This window comes from Balaenoptera physalus (assembly GCF_965194825.1).
Source record: "Balaenoptera physalus genome assembly, chromosome: 3".
In the NCBI taxonomy this organism is placed as follows: Eukaryota; Metazoa; Chordata; class Mammalia; order Artiodactyla; family Balaenopteridae; genus Balaenoptera; species Balaenoptera physalus.
In genome coordinates, this window is record NC_138890.1 from 7,790,689 (window position 1) to 7,807,847 (window position 17,159).

The following is a 17,159-nucleotide window of genomic DNA, read 5'->3' on the forward strand; positions in this document are numbered from 1 at the left end:
GAGGCCGGGCCGGCGACGGAAGCGAGAGAGGCTGTCTGTGGTGGGGGGAGGGGAGGTGACGAGTGCGCGCGCAGCGGGGGCGCGGGCGGCGTGGTGGGGGGGCGGCTGAGGCGGGCGGGCGCGCGCGCCAGGCTTACCCTCGCTCGGCGGCAGCGGCGGCTCCTTCTTTGTTTCGTGAGAAGAGACGAGACGCCCATTCTGCCCCCGGCCCCGCGCGGAGGGGTGGGGGCGGCGCCGGGAAGGCGACGGCGCCGTCGACTCCCGGTAAGGAACGCGGGTCTCGGGGTGAGCGCGGCGCGGGACTTGGGAGGACGGTTTGAATGGAGCCAGGGCGCTGAGGGTGGAGGGGGCCGTTGGCGCCCGGATTGGGGCTGGGGTACGGCGGCGCCCGAGGGTCAAGAAGCCTGGCCGGCACCGCGCGCGCGGGGAAGGCCACAGTGCAGCGAGGCCGCGGCGGCTACAGTATCCGCGGGCCGGTGGGGTGGGGGCCCGGGCCAAGTGGAGGCCGCGCGCCCTTCGCGCGCGTTCTCGCCGGGGTCGCAGGACAAAGCTCGCAGCCCCGTCGGCGGGCCAGGGGCCCGGCCCCCATCGGGGCTCCAACAATAGCCAGGCGTCCTGGCTTTTCTGGCTACGTTGTAACGGGTCCGACTCGAATGTTGATTTTTGGCGAGGCTGCGGTCGGAACTCAGGAGGAAAAACCCCAGGTGTGTCCAGCGTCGCCTGGACACGAACATTAGCAGCCCCTTTGGGTTAGCCGACCTAAAATTTTATTTTAAAAAATCATGTCATTTTAGATTTTGAAGGAAAAGTAAATAACTCTCCTAATCCCTCGCAAGTAGTGACTTAAGAATGTTTGCCCTGAAGCGGGGGTCGGCAGCAAGTGGGGAAGGACCGGGGAAACTGTTTGCTGTTGAAAGCATTGTTTTAGTTTTGCATCCTTTTCTCTTCCTCTCAATTGATTTTCCAGATTAAGGCTTTTATTTAATTAAAACGTGGATTTTTCAGGAGAGGATGTTTTGTGCCGGTCTTGAAGACACTAGTCTTGATTTTACCCCCCCCCCGCCCAGTGAATCCTTGGGGAAAGTAGGGAATAAGCGTGAGAGCCACTTCCCAGGAATTTGAAACAAGTTTTCACTTTTAATTGACAGACCGGATTCGAGTTTGATTCCTGGAGTTGCTGGTCACTTAGCTGTGTGACGTGAGGCAAATAGCTTAATCTCTCTGAACCTCTTAGTGTCTTCGTATGTGAAATGGGAATAATGCCACAAATGGAGTTGGTGAAGGCCTGTTAAATGGTTCTTGGCTAGAGGGAAGCACTATTATTGTTGTTCAGTACAATCTCTTCCTTTATTGTTCATTATTTGTGAGTCCCTACTGGGTGTTCGATGGTTGGAGGTTAGGTGCCCTGAGGAGCCTCTCCAGTCCTGTAGGGGAACAGGTGGTAAATGTGGGAACAACTCCCCTTGGCCTATCATGTGTGAGGAACACAGTGGATGGATGCGCAGGGGAGTGAGTGATGGGAACCGGAGATCAGGGAGGCTGCGTGGAAGAGGGGGGCCTTTACTCAGAATCAGGGAGGACGTCCAGGCTGTATTTGACCACCCGGGACCAGTCATCGCTCCCCTCTGCTACACTCGCGCATCACCCTGAACCTTTCTTGTGTAGCAGTTACCCCAGTTTGTAATTATACATCTCTTCTTCTCCAAGGGCCATCGGAGCCCTCAGCTGTGTCTACCTGATCTCCTGCAGTGTACCCCGGGCCCAGCACGTAGTAGGCCCTCAGTGAACCTTTGTGGATGAATGAGGAGGGTATGCGGGAGGATTGAGTGAACATGTGTGTGAAGTGCTTGACACACGACTGAAGGGGGGTTGTAGGCAATAAATGTTAGTTGCTGTTGCTGGTTTTGTTTTTGTTTTTGTTTTTAAACTTTCCAGGCCATTGTTTTCCAAATCTCATTACCCCAACAATGAGGGTGTGTGTGGGGTGGTGGTTAATATGAGGTGGTGGTGTGGAGTGCTAGTTCTGGAATCAGACCTCCTGTATTCACAGCCAGCTCTAAATCCTAGTTTGACCTCAAGCAAGACACTTACCAGTAGGTCCCCCCACTTGTGAAACAGGTATGACAGCGGGACCACCTCAAAGAATTGTCATGAGGGTTGAAAAGATAGTATGCGAAGTGGCTTAACACACTGCAGAGCCTGGCATGTAACGAGCCCTCAATTTATTGGAGTTAATATTGTTTATATATGTATGTATTTGTAAATTAACTGTTTAAAAAACTGAAAACATAAGTTAGAGTCATTCTGTATCCCAGAAATCCCAGGTTTGATGTGCCGGTTATGTATATTTTTATAATTTTCTTTAAAATCAATGCATACACAATTATGAAAATAATAAACGTTCTTCCACATGCCACTTAAAATCATTTTGTGTCCAGCACTTCAGGAGATGTTGATCTTGCAGGTTTTTGAGCTGGGGGTGGTGGTGGGGTGACCTCATCAGAGCTTCTGTGTAGGGCAGTGCAGTGGTCTCCAAACTTCCTGTCAGTGAAAAGCACTCCAACATAAACACGTATTTATTTATATACCTTTGCTACTCCTTGCGGACCCTCAAAACATTGGGAGGTAATCCTAGACCAGCTTCAGGTCCTAGCTGTTTATCAGATGTGGGAGAGTGGGAGGGATTCGTTGTGTTAGGTGAATATCCCATGAGAACGTTCTGCAGGTGAAGAAACTAAGGTCCAGGGATATTTCACCAGGAGTTCTCGGGTTGAACATCCAAGTCTGACTCCTGGCTTGGCCACTTTCCCTCTTGGTGCCTCAAGGCAATGGGGGTGACAGTGCCTGGCACCTTGTAAGTCCTCAGACATGACAGCAGATTTTGGCCTGGGCTATCAGGGCTACCATGGCACAGAGGGCGTTCACAGTCACCAGAGACAGAGCACAACGTGAATGGCGCCCCCTGCAGTTGTGCAAGAAGTAGCCCAGCCACGCATTCCCCGTTCGTATAGCAAACAAGTGTGCATTGAGTGCCTGCCACGAGCCAGGCACAGCTGGGGGCTGGGGGTTTAGCTGGGAACAGGCAGACAAGGACCTTGTTCTCCGCTCCTACCTGTCTCCTTATTTGCAAAGGGGGACAGTAATAGTACCGAACTTGTAGGATTGCTGCAAGGACTAAACAACAACAAGATGACAGATGACGAACGTTAAGTGCTTAGGACAATGCCTGACACACAAGACTAAACAGTTTGTAGCCGTTGTCATATATTATGATCTCTACAACATCCTAGCGGGTTGAGATACAGAACAGATTTTTGCCCCATTTTAATAGTTCTGTATGTTTTCAAAGTGGTAGCAAAGGAATCAGCTCCTTCATTTTGTCCTTAATAATTTAAAAATTGTGTGCTTAAAAAAAAAAAAATTGTGTGCTTGCAGTTTCACCATACAGCATTGGAAAGAGGGAAGTGTGTCTGGTGGCATGGGTTTTAAAAAATATCAAGTGTTTGTTTTGCATTTCATATATCTTCTCATAACTTGTAACGTTATGAAGAGAGAGTTTTTTTTTAAATTAAAATCAAAAGAATACGCCAAACCTACTATAAAAGGGAAGTAACAGCGGCGAGAATATTGGAGGGAGATGTCCGAGGGTGAATACCTCAGAACTGAGTTGCTGTTGCTATCACCTTCCAGATGTCATCCCTAAGAAGTATTAAGCTCATTGATAGGATCGGTGATATCTTGGAGTTTTGTTAGCTGCGTGCAAATTTTTCAGGATATGGATTTGATGGGCATGAGAAATTTGGCCTCCACTCATCTTCCTGTGTGGGGAAGGACCTTGCGGGAGGCACCAGGTGTAGCTGGGTCTCTTGGGAGATCATATTTCACAGGGCAGAGGGAAGGAAAGGGATGCATCCATTTCCCTCCAGTTCCCTCAGGGAAGGGGCTTTCTTTAGAAAACAGGTAGCTGGCCCCTTCCTAGAAACCCAGACTGGTTTCCAGGGCTTTGTTTTGGGGTTCTGTTACTTTGCTGAAGGGCCATGTCTTCATTTTTGTGTGTGGGCACTTGTAACTGGGAACAGTCTTGAGTTTTGCTCAGTGTGAAGTTTACCACCCGCGGGAGTGTGATAAAGAGAATGGGCTTTCCCAACGACCTGTACTGTATAGCACAGAGAACTGTACTCAGTATTTTGTAAGAACGTATAAGGGAAAAGAATCTGAAAAAGAATACACATATTAATGTGCTGTACACGACATTATAAATCAACTATACTTCTATAAAATTAAAAAAAAGAAAAAGAAAAAGATGATGGGCTTTAAAATGGCTCCTTGGGGTGGTTTAAGTTCTCCTTTCACTGGCAGGTTGCGCCCTGCTGGTTCAGGAAGCAGGTGGCCGAGTGGCAGTTGCTGCCTCACCTGTTACAGTGAGAGACTTGAGGGGGCAGGGTTTGATGTGTACCACCCCACCTTGCTCTGAAAGTCCCAGTAAAGGGGCACAGTGGGTGCCTCCTTGTCCTGATGGTGACGCTGAAGCACAGGGGGCTCCTCGATGTGCCCTGGGAGCTGCTTCTGGCCCTGATGACCGCAGAGCACATATCCGACCACAGCCTGGACCGCCAGCGCGCTGAGCGCCCTCATCTGCCTCCTCGAAACACCCCTCAGAGGCTCCCGCCTTTGGAGTGCTTCTCTTTGCTGCACCTTGTGCTCTTCCAGACCCTCCTCCTCCTCCGTCTTCTGATCCTCAGCCTGAATCAGTTACTCAGGCATTAGAGTTGGACAGGCTTGAGGTAGGCAGGACTCTATTCCTACGTGATTTTGGGCAAACAACGTAACCTCTCTGAGCGTAAAACCCCCTGGTTCTCCCATAGTCCCCAGTTGGCACCTCAGTCGCCAGTCATGAACCAAGGGGATGCAAGTTGGGGCTGGAATCCAGCCTGGCTGGGCTTTGCTAAACTAAGCCTGGTTCCAGGGCTGGTCGCCCCCAAGGAAGGGACACCCTTTATATTTCAAATGGCATGTGCTAGCTGAGGCCCTGCTGGTCACCTTGGTCATCCCTGTCTCCTCTCATTCTCTCACATCCATTCCATCTGCCTGTACAGAAAAGTCTTCTAAAACCATCATCGGACCATGTCGCTGCCTCACCCAGAACATTCCAGTAGTTTCCCATTGCACCTAGGGTAGACTCCGACTTCCTTACCACTGCCCTTGAGGCCTGTGATCTGCCCTCTTTGCCCATCTCTGACCTCATCTGCTGCCACACCGTTCTCGCCTGCTCTCCTCCTTCAGAGTCCCACCCCAGGGCCTTTGCACTTGCTGGTCCCTCTGCCTGTCCATAGCCACTGGCTCCCATTTCACTTCAGGTCTCTGCTCAGATGTGTCCCCATCACTGCCCACCATGATTGGAAACGCACCTCCCGTAAGCTTGACTGTTAACCCTGCTACTTTATTCATAGCACTTCCACCCACTGCGTGACATTGTGTGCTATTTATTTGTGTGCTTGTTTCTGTCACTCAGTTGTCTGTCCCACCAGGCAGGGACTTTGTTCTCTGTTGCATGGCCAGTGCCTAGAACCCTGTTCAGCGCAGAGTTTGTTCTCCCTAAGTATTTGGGGGTGGCTGGGGGTCTGTCACGAGTGACACTCGGCAGTTACAGGTGCCACGCCGCCCCACCTCTTCTTGGCCACACTTGCACTTTGTGCGTCCCTGTCATGGGGGACACGCACAGGTCACGCATCATGCTCAGTGTTGAGTACAGAGCAGGCCCCACAGCAGACCCAGTGGTGGGTCATGATGTCCATCCAGCGGGGCTTGGTCAGGCTTAACAGAGAAAAGGAGGAGAGTCTACCCAGGTTTCACGGGGGGCAGGGTCTGGACAGAACTGTACAACTTGTCTTGGTTACTTGATGCGTGTTTGTGCTGGGTCACATTGGAGTCTGGGTCATGGTAAAGAGTTTGGAAAACACCTGTGTAGATAGGCTCGTGTTTGTGTTCTTGAAGTGTGGACAGTTTATCTCCCTGCTGGATTAGAGCTTGAACTCCCCGAGGGCAGAGGGCTGGCCTGGTTGTCTTCATGTCTCCTGCCATGTTATAGATGGGGAGGTACTCTTCAGTGGTTTTCAGATGAATGAAAAACTTAAAAAGGGCAGGGGGGAGGATTCCAATGAATGAAATGATATATAATTCCCAGTGCTAAAAATAGTACTTGGTAGCAATTTGGCATGTCTATCTCTGAGGTAGAACTGAGAAGACACTGTAATTTATCATCACGACATGGTTTTTTAGTTTCTCAAATGCATTCCCTTTTAAATGTAGGGCAAGGTTTTGCTACTTAATTATATTGCAAGGGAAATGCCACAGAACAGCCAGCTTCCCAGGGTCTCAGGAATAAGCCATTTCCACGCGGTCCTTAAAACCACAGGTGCCCCGCCCTGCACGTCCTTGCAGGTTCGAGGACTAGTGCACCCCACACCGTCAGGTCAGGTGTGGAGGGTTTTCTTAGTCGTGGAGTGTGGCGGGGGTGGGGATGAGGGAGGTGGAAATCTCATTTTGTAGTTTAAATGTGACGGATGGGGCTGGCTCTGCTGAAGCCATCCGGCCTGGCCACCTTGCACCGTCTGAGCGCCGGGTCCTGACTTGACCGCAGTGTTGCTGCTGCTGAAATGTGTCTTCGAACAAATGTCTCCACGCCCCAAAAAACAAAAGAGCAGCCATCCTGGGACCAAACTTAAATATAAAGCTGGTTTTTAGGCAAGATGGAAAAAAAAAAAGCCAACCCATAATCTCAGCAAGCAGATTTCAGAGGGTCCCGATCGCCTGTTGGCAGCCTGTCCTGCCACAGTGGCCAGCCACCACGGTCCTTTTTTATTTCTAAGAGAAACGCTAAGAGTGGTACGAAAGAAGAAACTAGACCTCTGATCCTCAAGCAGGTCTGGTTCCGCATGTGAATGTCGGCATAGTGATTTTGGTGAAGTTGAAAGTAGGTGGAAAATAACACAGTCCGCAGATCCTTTCATCTTCCTCCTTTATTTCCACAAAGGCACTTCTGGGGGCATCTTTTCTGGGTGTTTATCTCCCAGGTATTTTTTCTGATCCAGGGCTTTTTTTTTTTCTTTTTCCTTAAAGTGTTTTTTAAAAATCTGTTTACAAAAGTAATAGTTAAAACAAACACACAAAGAAAAAGTCCAGAAATCTGTGATGTGGAAAGTGTAAGCTCCCCAACAGACGCCTCCAGAGAGAGCCGCTGGCAGTTTGGTACGTGTTTTCTGGCTTCTGTGCTCGGATTAACGTGCAGAAATTGTTCTTCTTAGCAAAGTGGGGTTCGGGCCAAGCACCCCTAACTTTGATGATGCCTTGTTCCCCTGCTTCATTTTGGACCGTCCTCTGTGTCCACGTGTACCGTGTCCCGCATTCATTTTTAATGATGCTTTGACTTGTACAGCATGGATTGCGGGCAGTTCTGGTTGTTCGGCAGTTGGGGGGCTTCTCAGAGAAATTGAGGTGAAATGGCTGAGTCCCTTCCAGACCCTTTGGCCCCAGGAACCTGGGAGTCTGTTTTCATCTCACAGCCTCCTGAACTGTCTTTAGTTTTCAGCTTTTTGGTTCTGGCCCTGGAGTACATTTACTTTCTCTCACATGCCTTCGGGCTACCTGCCCAAGGTTCCGTTCCCCCCTCGTAGAACCCCCAAATACCCCTGCCCCTCGGGCCACACACATCTCGATGAGGCTCCCAGACACACACGTGCTAGTGGCTTTGCCATTTTGGCCCCTGCATCCCCTTGTCGTTCGCTTTTCTCGCCTGCTTAGGTTCGGGTTGTCTGTCTGGTTTGAGATGGATGTCTGTGTTGTGCAGAGTTGCCCCACCTCTTCCAGCCCAGACACCAAGTGAGTTGTCAGAGAGGGACTTGTTGCGGGAGTCCAGGCAGCACCAGAAAGCCACCTGAACCCCCCTGAGGCAGCCTTGAGGATGACCTAGGGGACCCAAGGGCTTTGCTGAAAATGCCAGATCTTTAGTTTCCTGTATGAGGAGGGCAGGGGTGTTTGGTGATGAGGGAAGAAGGGGTTTGGGGAGAGGGGTGTTCCTTGCCCTCAGATCTTATCTCTCTTCTGAAATTCCTGGCTGAACTTGTCTGACCCGCCCTGGGTAGGAGCACATTGGTATCCCGTCCCACACCCTCTCTGGCTCTCCGCAGGGCCATGCCCAGCCCCGCACCTCAGGAAGGGCTGGCTTGATGATGGCTAAGAACAACTCCTTTGTGCAGTGGGAGCTAAAAAGGCAAGGGAGAGTTTGTGGCCCAAATCCTATTCATTGATTGTCAGGCTGGACCGCGGTCACTTTTGACAGCTGGTCCTCACTTGCACCAAGGCTGTGCTGGCGTTCAGGCAGCTGCTGCTCCTCCAGGTCAGCGGAGCTGCCTCGTGCAACCTCTACTTCCCGAGGAGGGAAGTGAGCCTGTTGTCCTGAGTGCCGTGCGTCCGGAGCGCTAATGGCTGATTTCACCAGCAGCGTGGTAGCGCTTGCTGCTGGCATGTGCCTGGCGTGTGTTAGGTTGTGTGACACAGCTAGCGACCCCTGAGGGAGGGACTGGTCTCAGCCCCAGCCTGCAGAGAGGAAACAGGCTCAGGGAGTGTGGCGTTGTGCCACTGGCAGGTGGCAGAGTCCACGCTCAGAGTCTGAGCTCTACTATGGCCTTGGGCTTGTGACGCCAGCTCTTGCATTGACCCACTGGGTGGCCTGTGAGCCTCAGGGACCCCTCTGTCTGGTAGTCCTTCCTCGTAGGGTGGTGGTGCAGGCTCAGTGAGGAAATAAATTCCTGTCCTTATTACCAAATGGGACCACTCCTTTCCCTCCCCTCTCTGACTGGATCTTACCTCCCTGCGCTTTCTTTGTGACTGATTCGTCCTCAATAATTGTAAACCACTAGGAGGCGGGAACAAGTCACAATCCCCCTGGACTTTAAAATATTCCTTCCCTTTCTCTATCTCCATGATCTTGGGTAGTAAAGTGTCACAGTACTTCTGACACCAAACGTAGGTGTTCCACACCAACCAATTCTCCAAGTTCCTGTGGACAAAAACAGGGTGTCCTACAGTTCAATTCAATTCTGACACTAACTACCCAGAGTTGGTGCAGACCTCACAGGTTAAGGGCTCAGTCCCACAAGACTGCCCCCCACTTCAGATGCCAGTCGCACATAGTGGGTCCCAAGGTTATCCACACTTCTGTCCAACTTGGTTACAAACGTGGATTCCCATGACCCCCTCATAAGGTTTGATAATTTGCTGTAACAACTCAAAAAACTCAAGAAGACACTTATGTTTACCAGTTTATAAAGGATACAGATGAACAGCCAGAAGAAGAGATACATAGGGTGAGGTCTGGAAAGGTCCGGAGCACAGGAGCTTCTGTCCGCATGAAGTTGGGGCGCACCACCCTCTTGGCACGTGGATGTGTTCACCAACCCAGAAGCTCTCTGAACGCCATAGTTTAGGGGTTTTATGGTGCTTCATCACGTAACCATGATTGATTAACTCAATCTCCAGCCCCTCTCCCCTCACTGGAGGATGGGGTGGGGTGGGGATGAAGGTTTTAAGCTTCTCACCATGGTTTGATCTTTCTGATGACCAGCTCCCATCTTGAAGCCATCCAGGAGCCCACCTAGAGTAGCCTCATTAGAACAAAAGACACTCCTATCACTGAGGAAATTCTAAGGGATTTTGGAGCTCTGTGTAAGATGCTCTTATCACCCCTATCACTACACAGGTTTTAGGAACTCTGTCAGGAACTGAAGGCAGAGACCAAATATATTATTTCTCATTGTCACAGGTAGTCAAAGGTTTCTTAAACAGGACCCCAAAACCACTAACCATAAAAGAACTGACTTGATACATTGGACATCATTAAAATTAAGAACTTCCTCTTCATCGCTGGGAGACAGTGATAGCAACCACATATCCCCAATAAAATGTTAGTGAAAGCTTACAGCCTGTACAAAAGTGGACCTCTTGGTGGCCAGTAAGCATATGGAAAAGTGCAACACTGTTAGTCACAAGGGAAATGCAAATTAAAACTGGAATAAGGTACGATTATACACTCACCAGAACGGTTACAAATTAAAAAGACTGACAGCACCAAGAGTTGATTTAGAGGAACTGGAACGCTCACCCAGCTGCTGCAGGGAGGGCGGTGTATGTGATTGTCATGCTGATTTGGAAAACTGACAATATCTGCCAAGGTGAAGTTATGCCTCCCTCATGACCAGCAGTTCCCCTCCTGGACACACAAGGAAAATGAGCGCCCACATCCACCAAATGACACTGTTCACAGCAGCTTTATGTGTGCTAAAACCTGGGAGCACCACATCTGGGAACAGGAGAATTGACAGTAGCATCCAGCTGCATGGATGCCCGCCCCTCCCAGACCTAGCGATGAGCAGAAGTAAACTATATGACCCTCTTTTCTTTCTTTTTTCTTTTTCTTTTTGGCCACACTGCACGGCATGTGGGATCTCAGTTCTCTGACCAGCGATCAGACTCGTACCCCCTGCAAAGGAAGTGCTGAGTCCTAACCACTGGACCGCCGGGGAAGTCCCTGACCCTCTTTTCAGATTGAGTTCAGTAACAAGCGAAACTAACCTACAGTGAGAAAGTCAGAACAGGAGTTCCACCGGGAGGGTGGTTCTGGATGGGAAGGGACCAAAGACCCCTTCTGGAATGTTGGAAGTGCTGTGTCTGATCTAGGATTCTTCCAGCTGTATACCTACGATCAGGGCACTTTAGGTATGCCAGAACTCAAGATCCCCCCTCCTCAGTACTACACCAAGGACCCGAGAGCCGCTCCCCAGTTCCATTTTTCTGTTCTCTCCAACGCTATGCTGTAGGACTGCCCTCCTGTGTCCACAGGTGGCACCAGCACCAACCCCTGGTGGGGCTTTTGATGGAACCCTACCTGCTTTGCCGCTCAGGATGGTTTTGCATTGTGTCTGCACTTTTTGGATCTCCTTTACTGTCGTTGCCACGTGTGTCTGAGCTTTCAAGTCCAGAAACGAGTTTGCTGACGGTGGCTCCGTACCTGTTTCATTGCAACCTGACCCTTCAGAGGTGGCAGCTTCTGAAGGAAATGCCATTTAAAAAGGGTTTTGTGAAAGCCCATGCTTCTTGAAGGCGAAGGTTGCCATACTCGGGCGTGGAAGTCTTTTTCGCTGCCCTCCTATGTCTTTGGTGAGCTGCTGTGTGTCGCCGATGACGTTAGTGGTGCTGTGAGAGGAGGCAGTTGATTCCTAGAGGGACCTTGGGAAGAGCTGTCTTTCCAGAGGCACATCGGTTCGTCTGTTTTTAGATAGGAGGGTGGTGTGGATTTTATTTTGCCGTCAGTTTCAGTTGGCTTGACTTCGAGTGGAGACCTCCAGGTGAGAAAGAAACCATGAGCTGCCAGATGCCACAGGTTCCTTAAGGAGCTGCAGGACTATTGTCCCTCTTCCCGCCTCAGCAGCGCTCTGTGGACCCGAAGAGAGGGCCTGTGGACACAAAGGGCCCAGAAGGGAGCCCCGAGGAGCCATCATCCTCAGTCCAGCCACGGCCACGTCCATATCACTCGGCTGCCCACCTGGGAGGTGTGACTGCTAGTGCATCCACCCTGTAGACAAACCCCTGGACCAGAGGTTTCCAACTCTAGAATCAGCATTTTAGCAAACGAGATACAGGGCGCAGACCGCTGTCACGTGGCAGGGCGAACAGCATCCTGTTTGTGCGGCAGAATGTGTGAATATTCACATGGAGCTGAATCAGGTCAATTTTTTTTTTTTTAATTGTGGTATAGTTGATTTACAATATTATATTAGTTTCAGGTGTGCGATGTGATTCAGACGTTTTTGTACATTATACTCCATTTAAAGTTATCATAAAATATTGGCTGTATTCCCTATGCTGTACAATATATCCTTGTAGATTATTCATTTTATACATAGTAGTTTGTACCTCCTCATCCTCTACCGCCATCTTGCCCCTCCCTCTCCTCTCTCCCCACTGGTCACCATTAGTTCTCTATATCTGTGAGTCTGTTTCTGTTTTGTTATATTCATTTGTTTTCTTTTTAGATTCCATATATAAGTGACAACAGAGTATTTGTCTTTCTCTGACCTATTTGACTAAGCATAATACCCCCCAGGTCCATCCATGTTGCAAATGGCAAAATTTCATTCTTTTTTTATGGCTGAGTAATATTCTATTATATATATATATGTGTGTGTGTATATATATATATATATATATATATATATATACACACACACACACACACATGCCACATATTTATCCATTCATCTGTGGCTGGATACTGAGGTTGCTTCCATATCTTGGCTACTGTAAATAATACTGCTATGAACATTTGGGTGCATGTGTCTTTTCTGTGTATATTCTTGTCTCCTTTGTTGTAGATTAATTGACCATAAATGTGTGGATTTATTTCTGGGCTCTCTATTCTGTTCCATTGATCTGTGTGTCTGTTTCTGTGCCAGTGCCATACTCTTTTGATTACTCTGGCTTTGTAGTATAGTCTGAAGTCAGGGAGCATGATACCTCCAGCCCTGTTCTTCTTTCTTAAGATTGCTTTGGTAATTCAGGGTCTTTTGTGTTTCCCTACAAATTTTAGAATTATTTGTTCTAGTTCTGTAAAAAATGCCGTGGGTATTTTGATAGGGATTGCACTGAATCTGTAGATTGCCTTGGGTAATTTGGTCGTTTTAACACTGATTCTTCCAATCCATGAACACAGTGTATCTTTCCATCTGTTTGTGTTTCTTCAGTTTCTTTCATCAGAGTTTTAGAATTTTCTGAGTACAGGTCTTTTTGAATCAGGTCAGATTTTGCTTCCAAATGAATTTGTCTCGAATTTATTTTTTTTTAAAGTTTGATTTTTTTCCTTGAACGTATTGGGTTTTGGATTTGTGGGGAAGGGATTGTGAGCACATGTCAGTTCTCCAGCACTCCTGTTAGGTGTATTTAAGGTCCAGCACTGAGGCTCCTTGAGCTTTGGAGGAGATCAGGGATGGCGGAATGTTTTCTCAAACAGTCAGGCGTGTTCACAAGCAGGCAGGGGTGACAGCTGCTGGTCCTGGCTCTGCCAAGATTTCTGACCCTCTCTGTTCCAGTTACTTAGTCATGAAACTGGACTGAAGAAGTTCGGGCTTTTGATCTGTTATCCAGGAAGATATACCCCCACCTTTCAAATGAAGACTTTTTTTTTTGAATCAAGAGAATTAAAAATGTGTCTGTACTTTTTCAAGATTTATCCTTAGAATCAGGAGAGCCCAGTAGCGCTTAGGGGCAAAGAGATTCATTCCCCAAACCAAAAAGTCCACAGAAACAAAAGCAGATTTGTGGCATGCCAACAAGAGAGGGGCTTTTGATAATTAATAAGGACCTACTTTAGAGCACAGGGAACTCTACTCAGTACTCTGTAATGGCCTGTATGGGAAAAATAATCTAAAAAAGAGTGGGTATATGCATATGTACAACTGATTCACTTTGCTGTACAGCAGCAAGTAACACGACATTGTAAATCATCTATACTCCAATAAAAAAAAAAAAAAAAAAGAGCGGCTTTTAAATAACTCGGGATGCATCAGGACCAGGGAACTTGGTGGAACCGCTAGAATTTGTGTCTTGAAGACTGTTAAATGATGAAAAGGTCGTAGGTATGATTCTCTGAAGAGAAAGCTGGCCTAGAATGTGCTGAGTAATTCTGTAGAGCGAGTGTCTGTGTGTGGAATAGCCTCGAAGGAGAAGCACTGGAGTGTGGCCGGGTCCCAGCGGGAGCACCAGTCAGCTCTCCATCCTGAGAGGGCTCCATCGTCACAGCCCTGGGGGTCTCTGAGGAGCTGCAGTCCTCTCTCCCCACACATACCCTGCTGGGAGGGGTAAGGAGGGCAGGGTTGCTTCTTGCTCTCTGCAGGGCCAGCAAGCACTTAACCTCTGTGTCTGGTAGGATGATGGGTAATTTTAAGTTTCTGTATTCTTTTTATGTTTTCCAGATTTCAGCACTGAGAATGTATTACTCCTTTATCAGGAAAGGGGTTGTTAAAGAGAATTTTACTTACAGCCATAGCACTTACAGTCATAACAGATTGAGGGTTCCCTGAAAACTGAACCCTTACTGTAGGGAGCACTTATAAAATTTATCAGCTCACAGACCAGTCATAGCAATCATAACTTACCAACATCACTGGATACTTTTTTACCTGATTTTTGGGTCTTGTGGAGGCTCGGGGTCATAGTTCCGGGCATCAATTTTTAGTTTACAGCACTTGAATATCACTTTTGAAGTATTTGAGATAGCAGAGTGCCATTAGTTCTGTAATACTTATCTTTAAAGGAGCGTACTTTTAAAACTTAAATTCATGTATTTTAAAGGAAACTTGGTCTCACTGCCTTAAGTGGAAACCAGCATTACTTGCTATGAATATTTGTTTTAGTTGATGAAGGTCCTGTCAGATGCTGTTGCCAGCAAAGGCTTTGAGCCTTAGTCACGTTCTTCTTTTTTCTTAAATAGGAAGATGAGCAAGTGTTGGAGTGATGTGAAGGGTGTGTCAGCACTGCCCTGTGACGTCCTCTCTGTTGTAATCAGAAAGATACCAGGGGAAGTGAGGCAGTATCAGCTGGTGCCTCCACCTCCTGAGTCCCACCCCCTCCTCGGGGGACTTTGATCTGATTTTGGGTGCCTGATGTATCACCTCCTCGGAGAGGAATGGAGGAGAAAGGACTGGGTGACTGGGGGCGCCCGTCAAAGGCGCCACCTCCCGGTCACATGGGTGCTCTGACATGACTGTGTGTGATCGTCCTTGACCTGCCCTGACCCGCCCAGCCGATGGCCGTGACCCCCACGCTGACTGGGACTTTCTTCCAGCAGGAGACCACTGTCCGCAGCTCCCGTGAAGATGTCCACTCCAGACCCACCCCTGGGCGGAACTCCCCGGCCAGGCCCTTCCCCGGGCCCGGGCCCCTCCCCTGGAGCCATGTTGGGCCCTAGCCCAGGTCCCTCACCCGGCTCCGCCCACAGCATGATGGGGCCCAGCCCAGGGCCTCCCTCAGCAGGACACCCCATCCCGACCCAGGGGCCTGGAGGATACCCTCAGGACAACATGCACCAGATGCACAAGGTAGGGAGCCCTGGGCCCGCTGCCCCACCAGCTGGTCCTCACCGTCAGAGACGGGAGGGTGAGCAGCACATCCTGGCCTCCGCTGCGAGCCGGCAGCCACCCCACCCTCTGTCTCTCACGCCCGTTGTTTTATTAATGAATTAAAAATGTCCAAATCCTAAAAGATGGCTTACAGCCCATGGTTTCCTCCACTCGGGCTGCTCGGCTCACCCGGGTAACTCACGGAGCACAGCAGCAGGTGCCCTTTGTCCCCACTTGATCCTGTACTTGGGTACCACTGTCTTAACCACTTACCTGAGTTGATCAGGGATGCTTTTGCCAGTGAGATGAAAAAAAGCTCTTTTAACACAAATGGTTGTCCTCTCTCTTTGCATTCCTGGGCGGTGGTTGAAGGAAATGAGGAAAATACCCTCTTATGGATAGCATGTTATGGATAGTATTTTGCCCATTTTGCAGACGAGGAAGTAAGGTCTCAGAGAGATGGTCACTCAGTGAGTTGGTGGCAGAGCCATCTCACCCCTCCGGCCCTCCCAGTCCCTCAGGCATGTGCCACATCGCTGACCTCCCACACAGTGAGGTGACTCCCTGCCCTCCCCATCCCCCATAGATTTTTGTCAACTTCGATACAGTATCTGTCTTGTCACTTCCCTCTTGGAAAGCTGTTGGTGATCTCCCCCCATCCCCCCACCCCCCCACACACGCTGATTGAGGCCAGCTTCTCCTCTAGCACCATCTCCTTTTCCCTCTCTGACCATTTTGTTTCTTCCTCCTGGACACTTGACACATGTTTGTCAGATGCCTGCCATGTGTCTGGCCTAGGAGCTGAGGTCTGGTGGTGCCCTTCACCTGCCTGCACAGAGCTCCTGCTCTGGGGGAGGCGAGCCCATCAGTCAGCTCCACCAGCCCAGGGAAGAAGGAGCAGAGGGTGGGCCCCACCCGGTGGGCCCCACCCAGGGTTCTCCTCAGCATCCCGAGGGCCCCCTGCTTCTTCTGCTTGTGAAGCTGGCCCTCGTGCTCCCAGCCCGGTGCCCTCTCGTCCTCCTCTCACGGCACACACTGAGCTGTAGCTGACTTTGCTGGGCCAACTATTAGACCAGAGAGCTGGATGTTTGCATTAATTGGGCCTACAGAGGGCCTGGAAGGGTCTCGGAAAATGTCCCCTTTCCCAGCCATTCCGTAGGGGGAGTGCTTAGTGCTGAGCATCAGGAGGGAAAATGTGTGTTTCTGTCCCACCAGGATCTGATCGAGCCTCCGCGGAGGGGCAGAACGATGCTGCAGACAGCCTCCCTCCCAGCTAGCAGGTGGGAGGCCAATCTCAGATCAGTGAGGACATTTGACATACTGTTACCATACTTCATGGGCAGGAGTTACTGCCCGTCTCTCTGATTTACAGTCTCCCAGGCAAGAGGGTCCCCCTTCCAAAGACTTGCGGTCACAAGGTCTTCTTGTGACGATGAACAGGGAGCTTGGTGTCCCAGCTAACACTGCTCCTGACCAGGAGCTATGTGTGGCCTTTCCTTGTGAGATTTTGGCTGTCTGAAAGTGTCTCCTCACCTCTCCCTGATGTCCTAGTCCAGCTGTCCCCTTGCCTCTAGACCACCAATCTGCAGGTTCCCTGGGTGGCACTATTTCATGCACTTGCCTTGACACCTAAGTAGATGTCAGGACCATGTCTTGGACCTAAGCCACTTGGTCATATTGGCGGTTCAGTAAATGCCGTGGCGACTTTGGATGGGCATTATTAGTGATATTGAGCTCCTCTCACTCAGCGCCTTTCTGTACAGCCTCCTCCCTTCCCCCCTTGCTGATCCTGCCTTGTTGTCCACTCTCGTAGCCAATGGAGTCCATGCACGAGAAGGGCATGTCGGACGACCCCCGCTACAACCAGATGAAGGGGATGGGGATGCGGTCGGGGGGCCACGCCGGGATGGGGCCCCCGCCAAGCCCCATGGACCAGCACTCCCAAGGTATGGTTTCCTTTCTTTTCTTTCTTCATGTTTGTTGCCCTCC

At 49.8% G+C, this 17,159-nt stretch overlaps 1 protein-coding gene across 11 annotated transcripts in view; it reads left to right on the top strand.

The window, feature by feature from the left end:
• The first annotated feature begins 88 nt into the window (after positions 1 to 88).
• The window catches only part of SMARCA4 (SWI/SNF related BAF chromatin remodeling complex subunit ATPase 4), an 87,481-nt gene continuing 70,410 nt past the window's right edge, over positions 89 to 17,159 (top strand). For 8 of the 11 annotated variants that reach the window (XM_082454846.1, XM_082454850.1, XM_082454849.1 and 5 more), the window contains exons 1-2: positions 14,900 to 15,149; positions 16,984 to 17,116. In XM_082454846.1, the coding sequence (XP_082310972.1) occupies positions 14,928 to 15,149; positions 16,984 to 17,116 (355 nt within the window). In that variant the 5' untranslated portion in view covers positions 14,900 to 14,927. Of the gene's footprint in view, positions 265 to 14,896; positions 15,150 to 16,385; positions 16,451 to 16,983; positions 17,117 to 17,159 lie in introns of those variants that run through there. The other 3 variants (XM_082454853.1, XM_082454854.1, XM_082454847.1) reach the window with 3 other exon arrangements.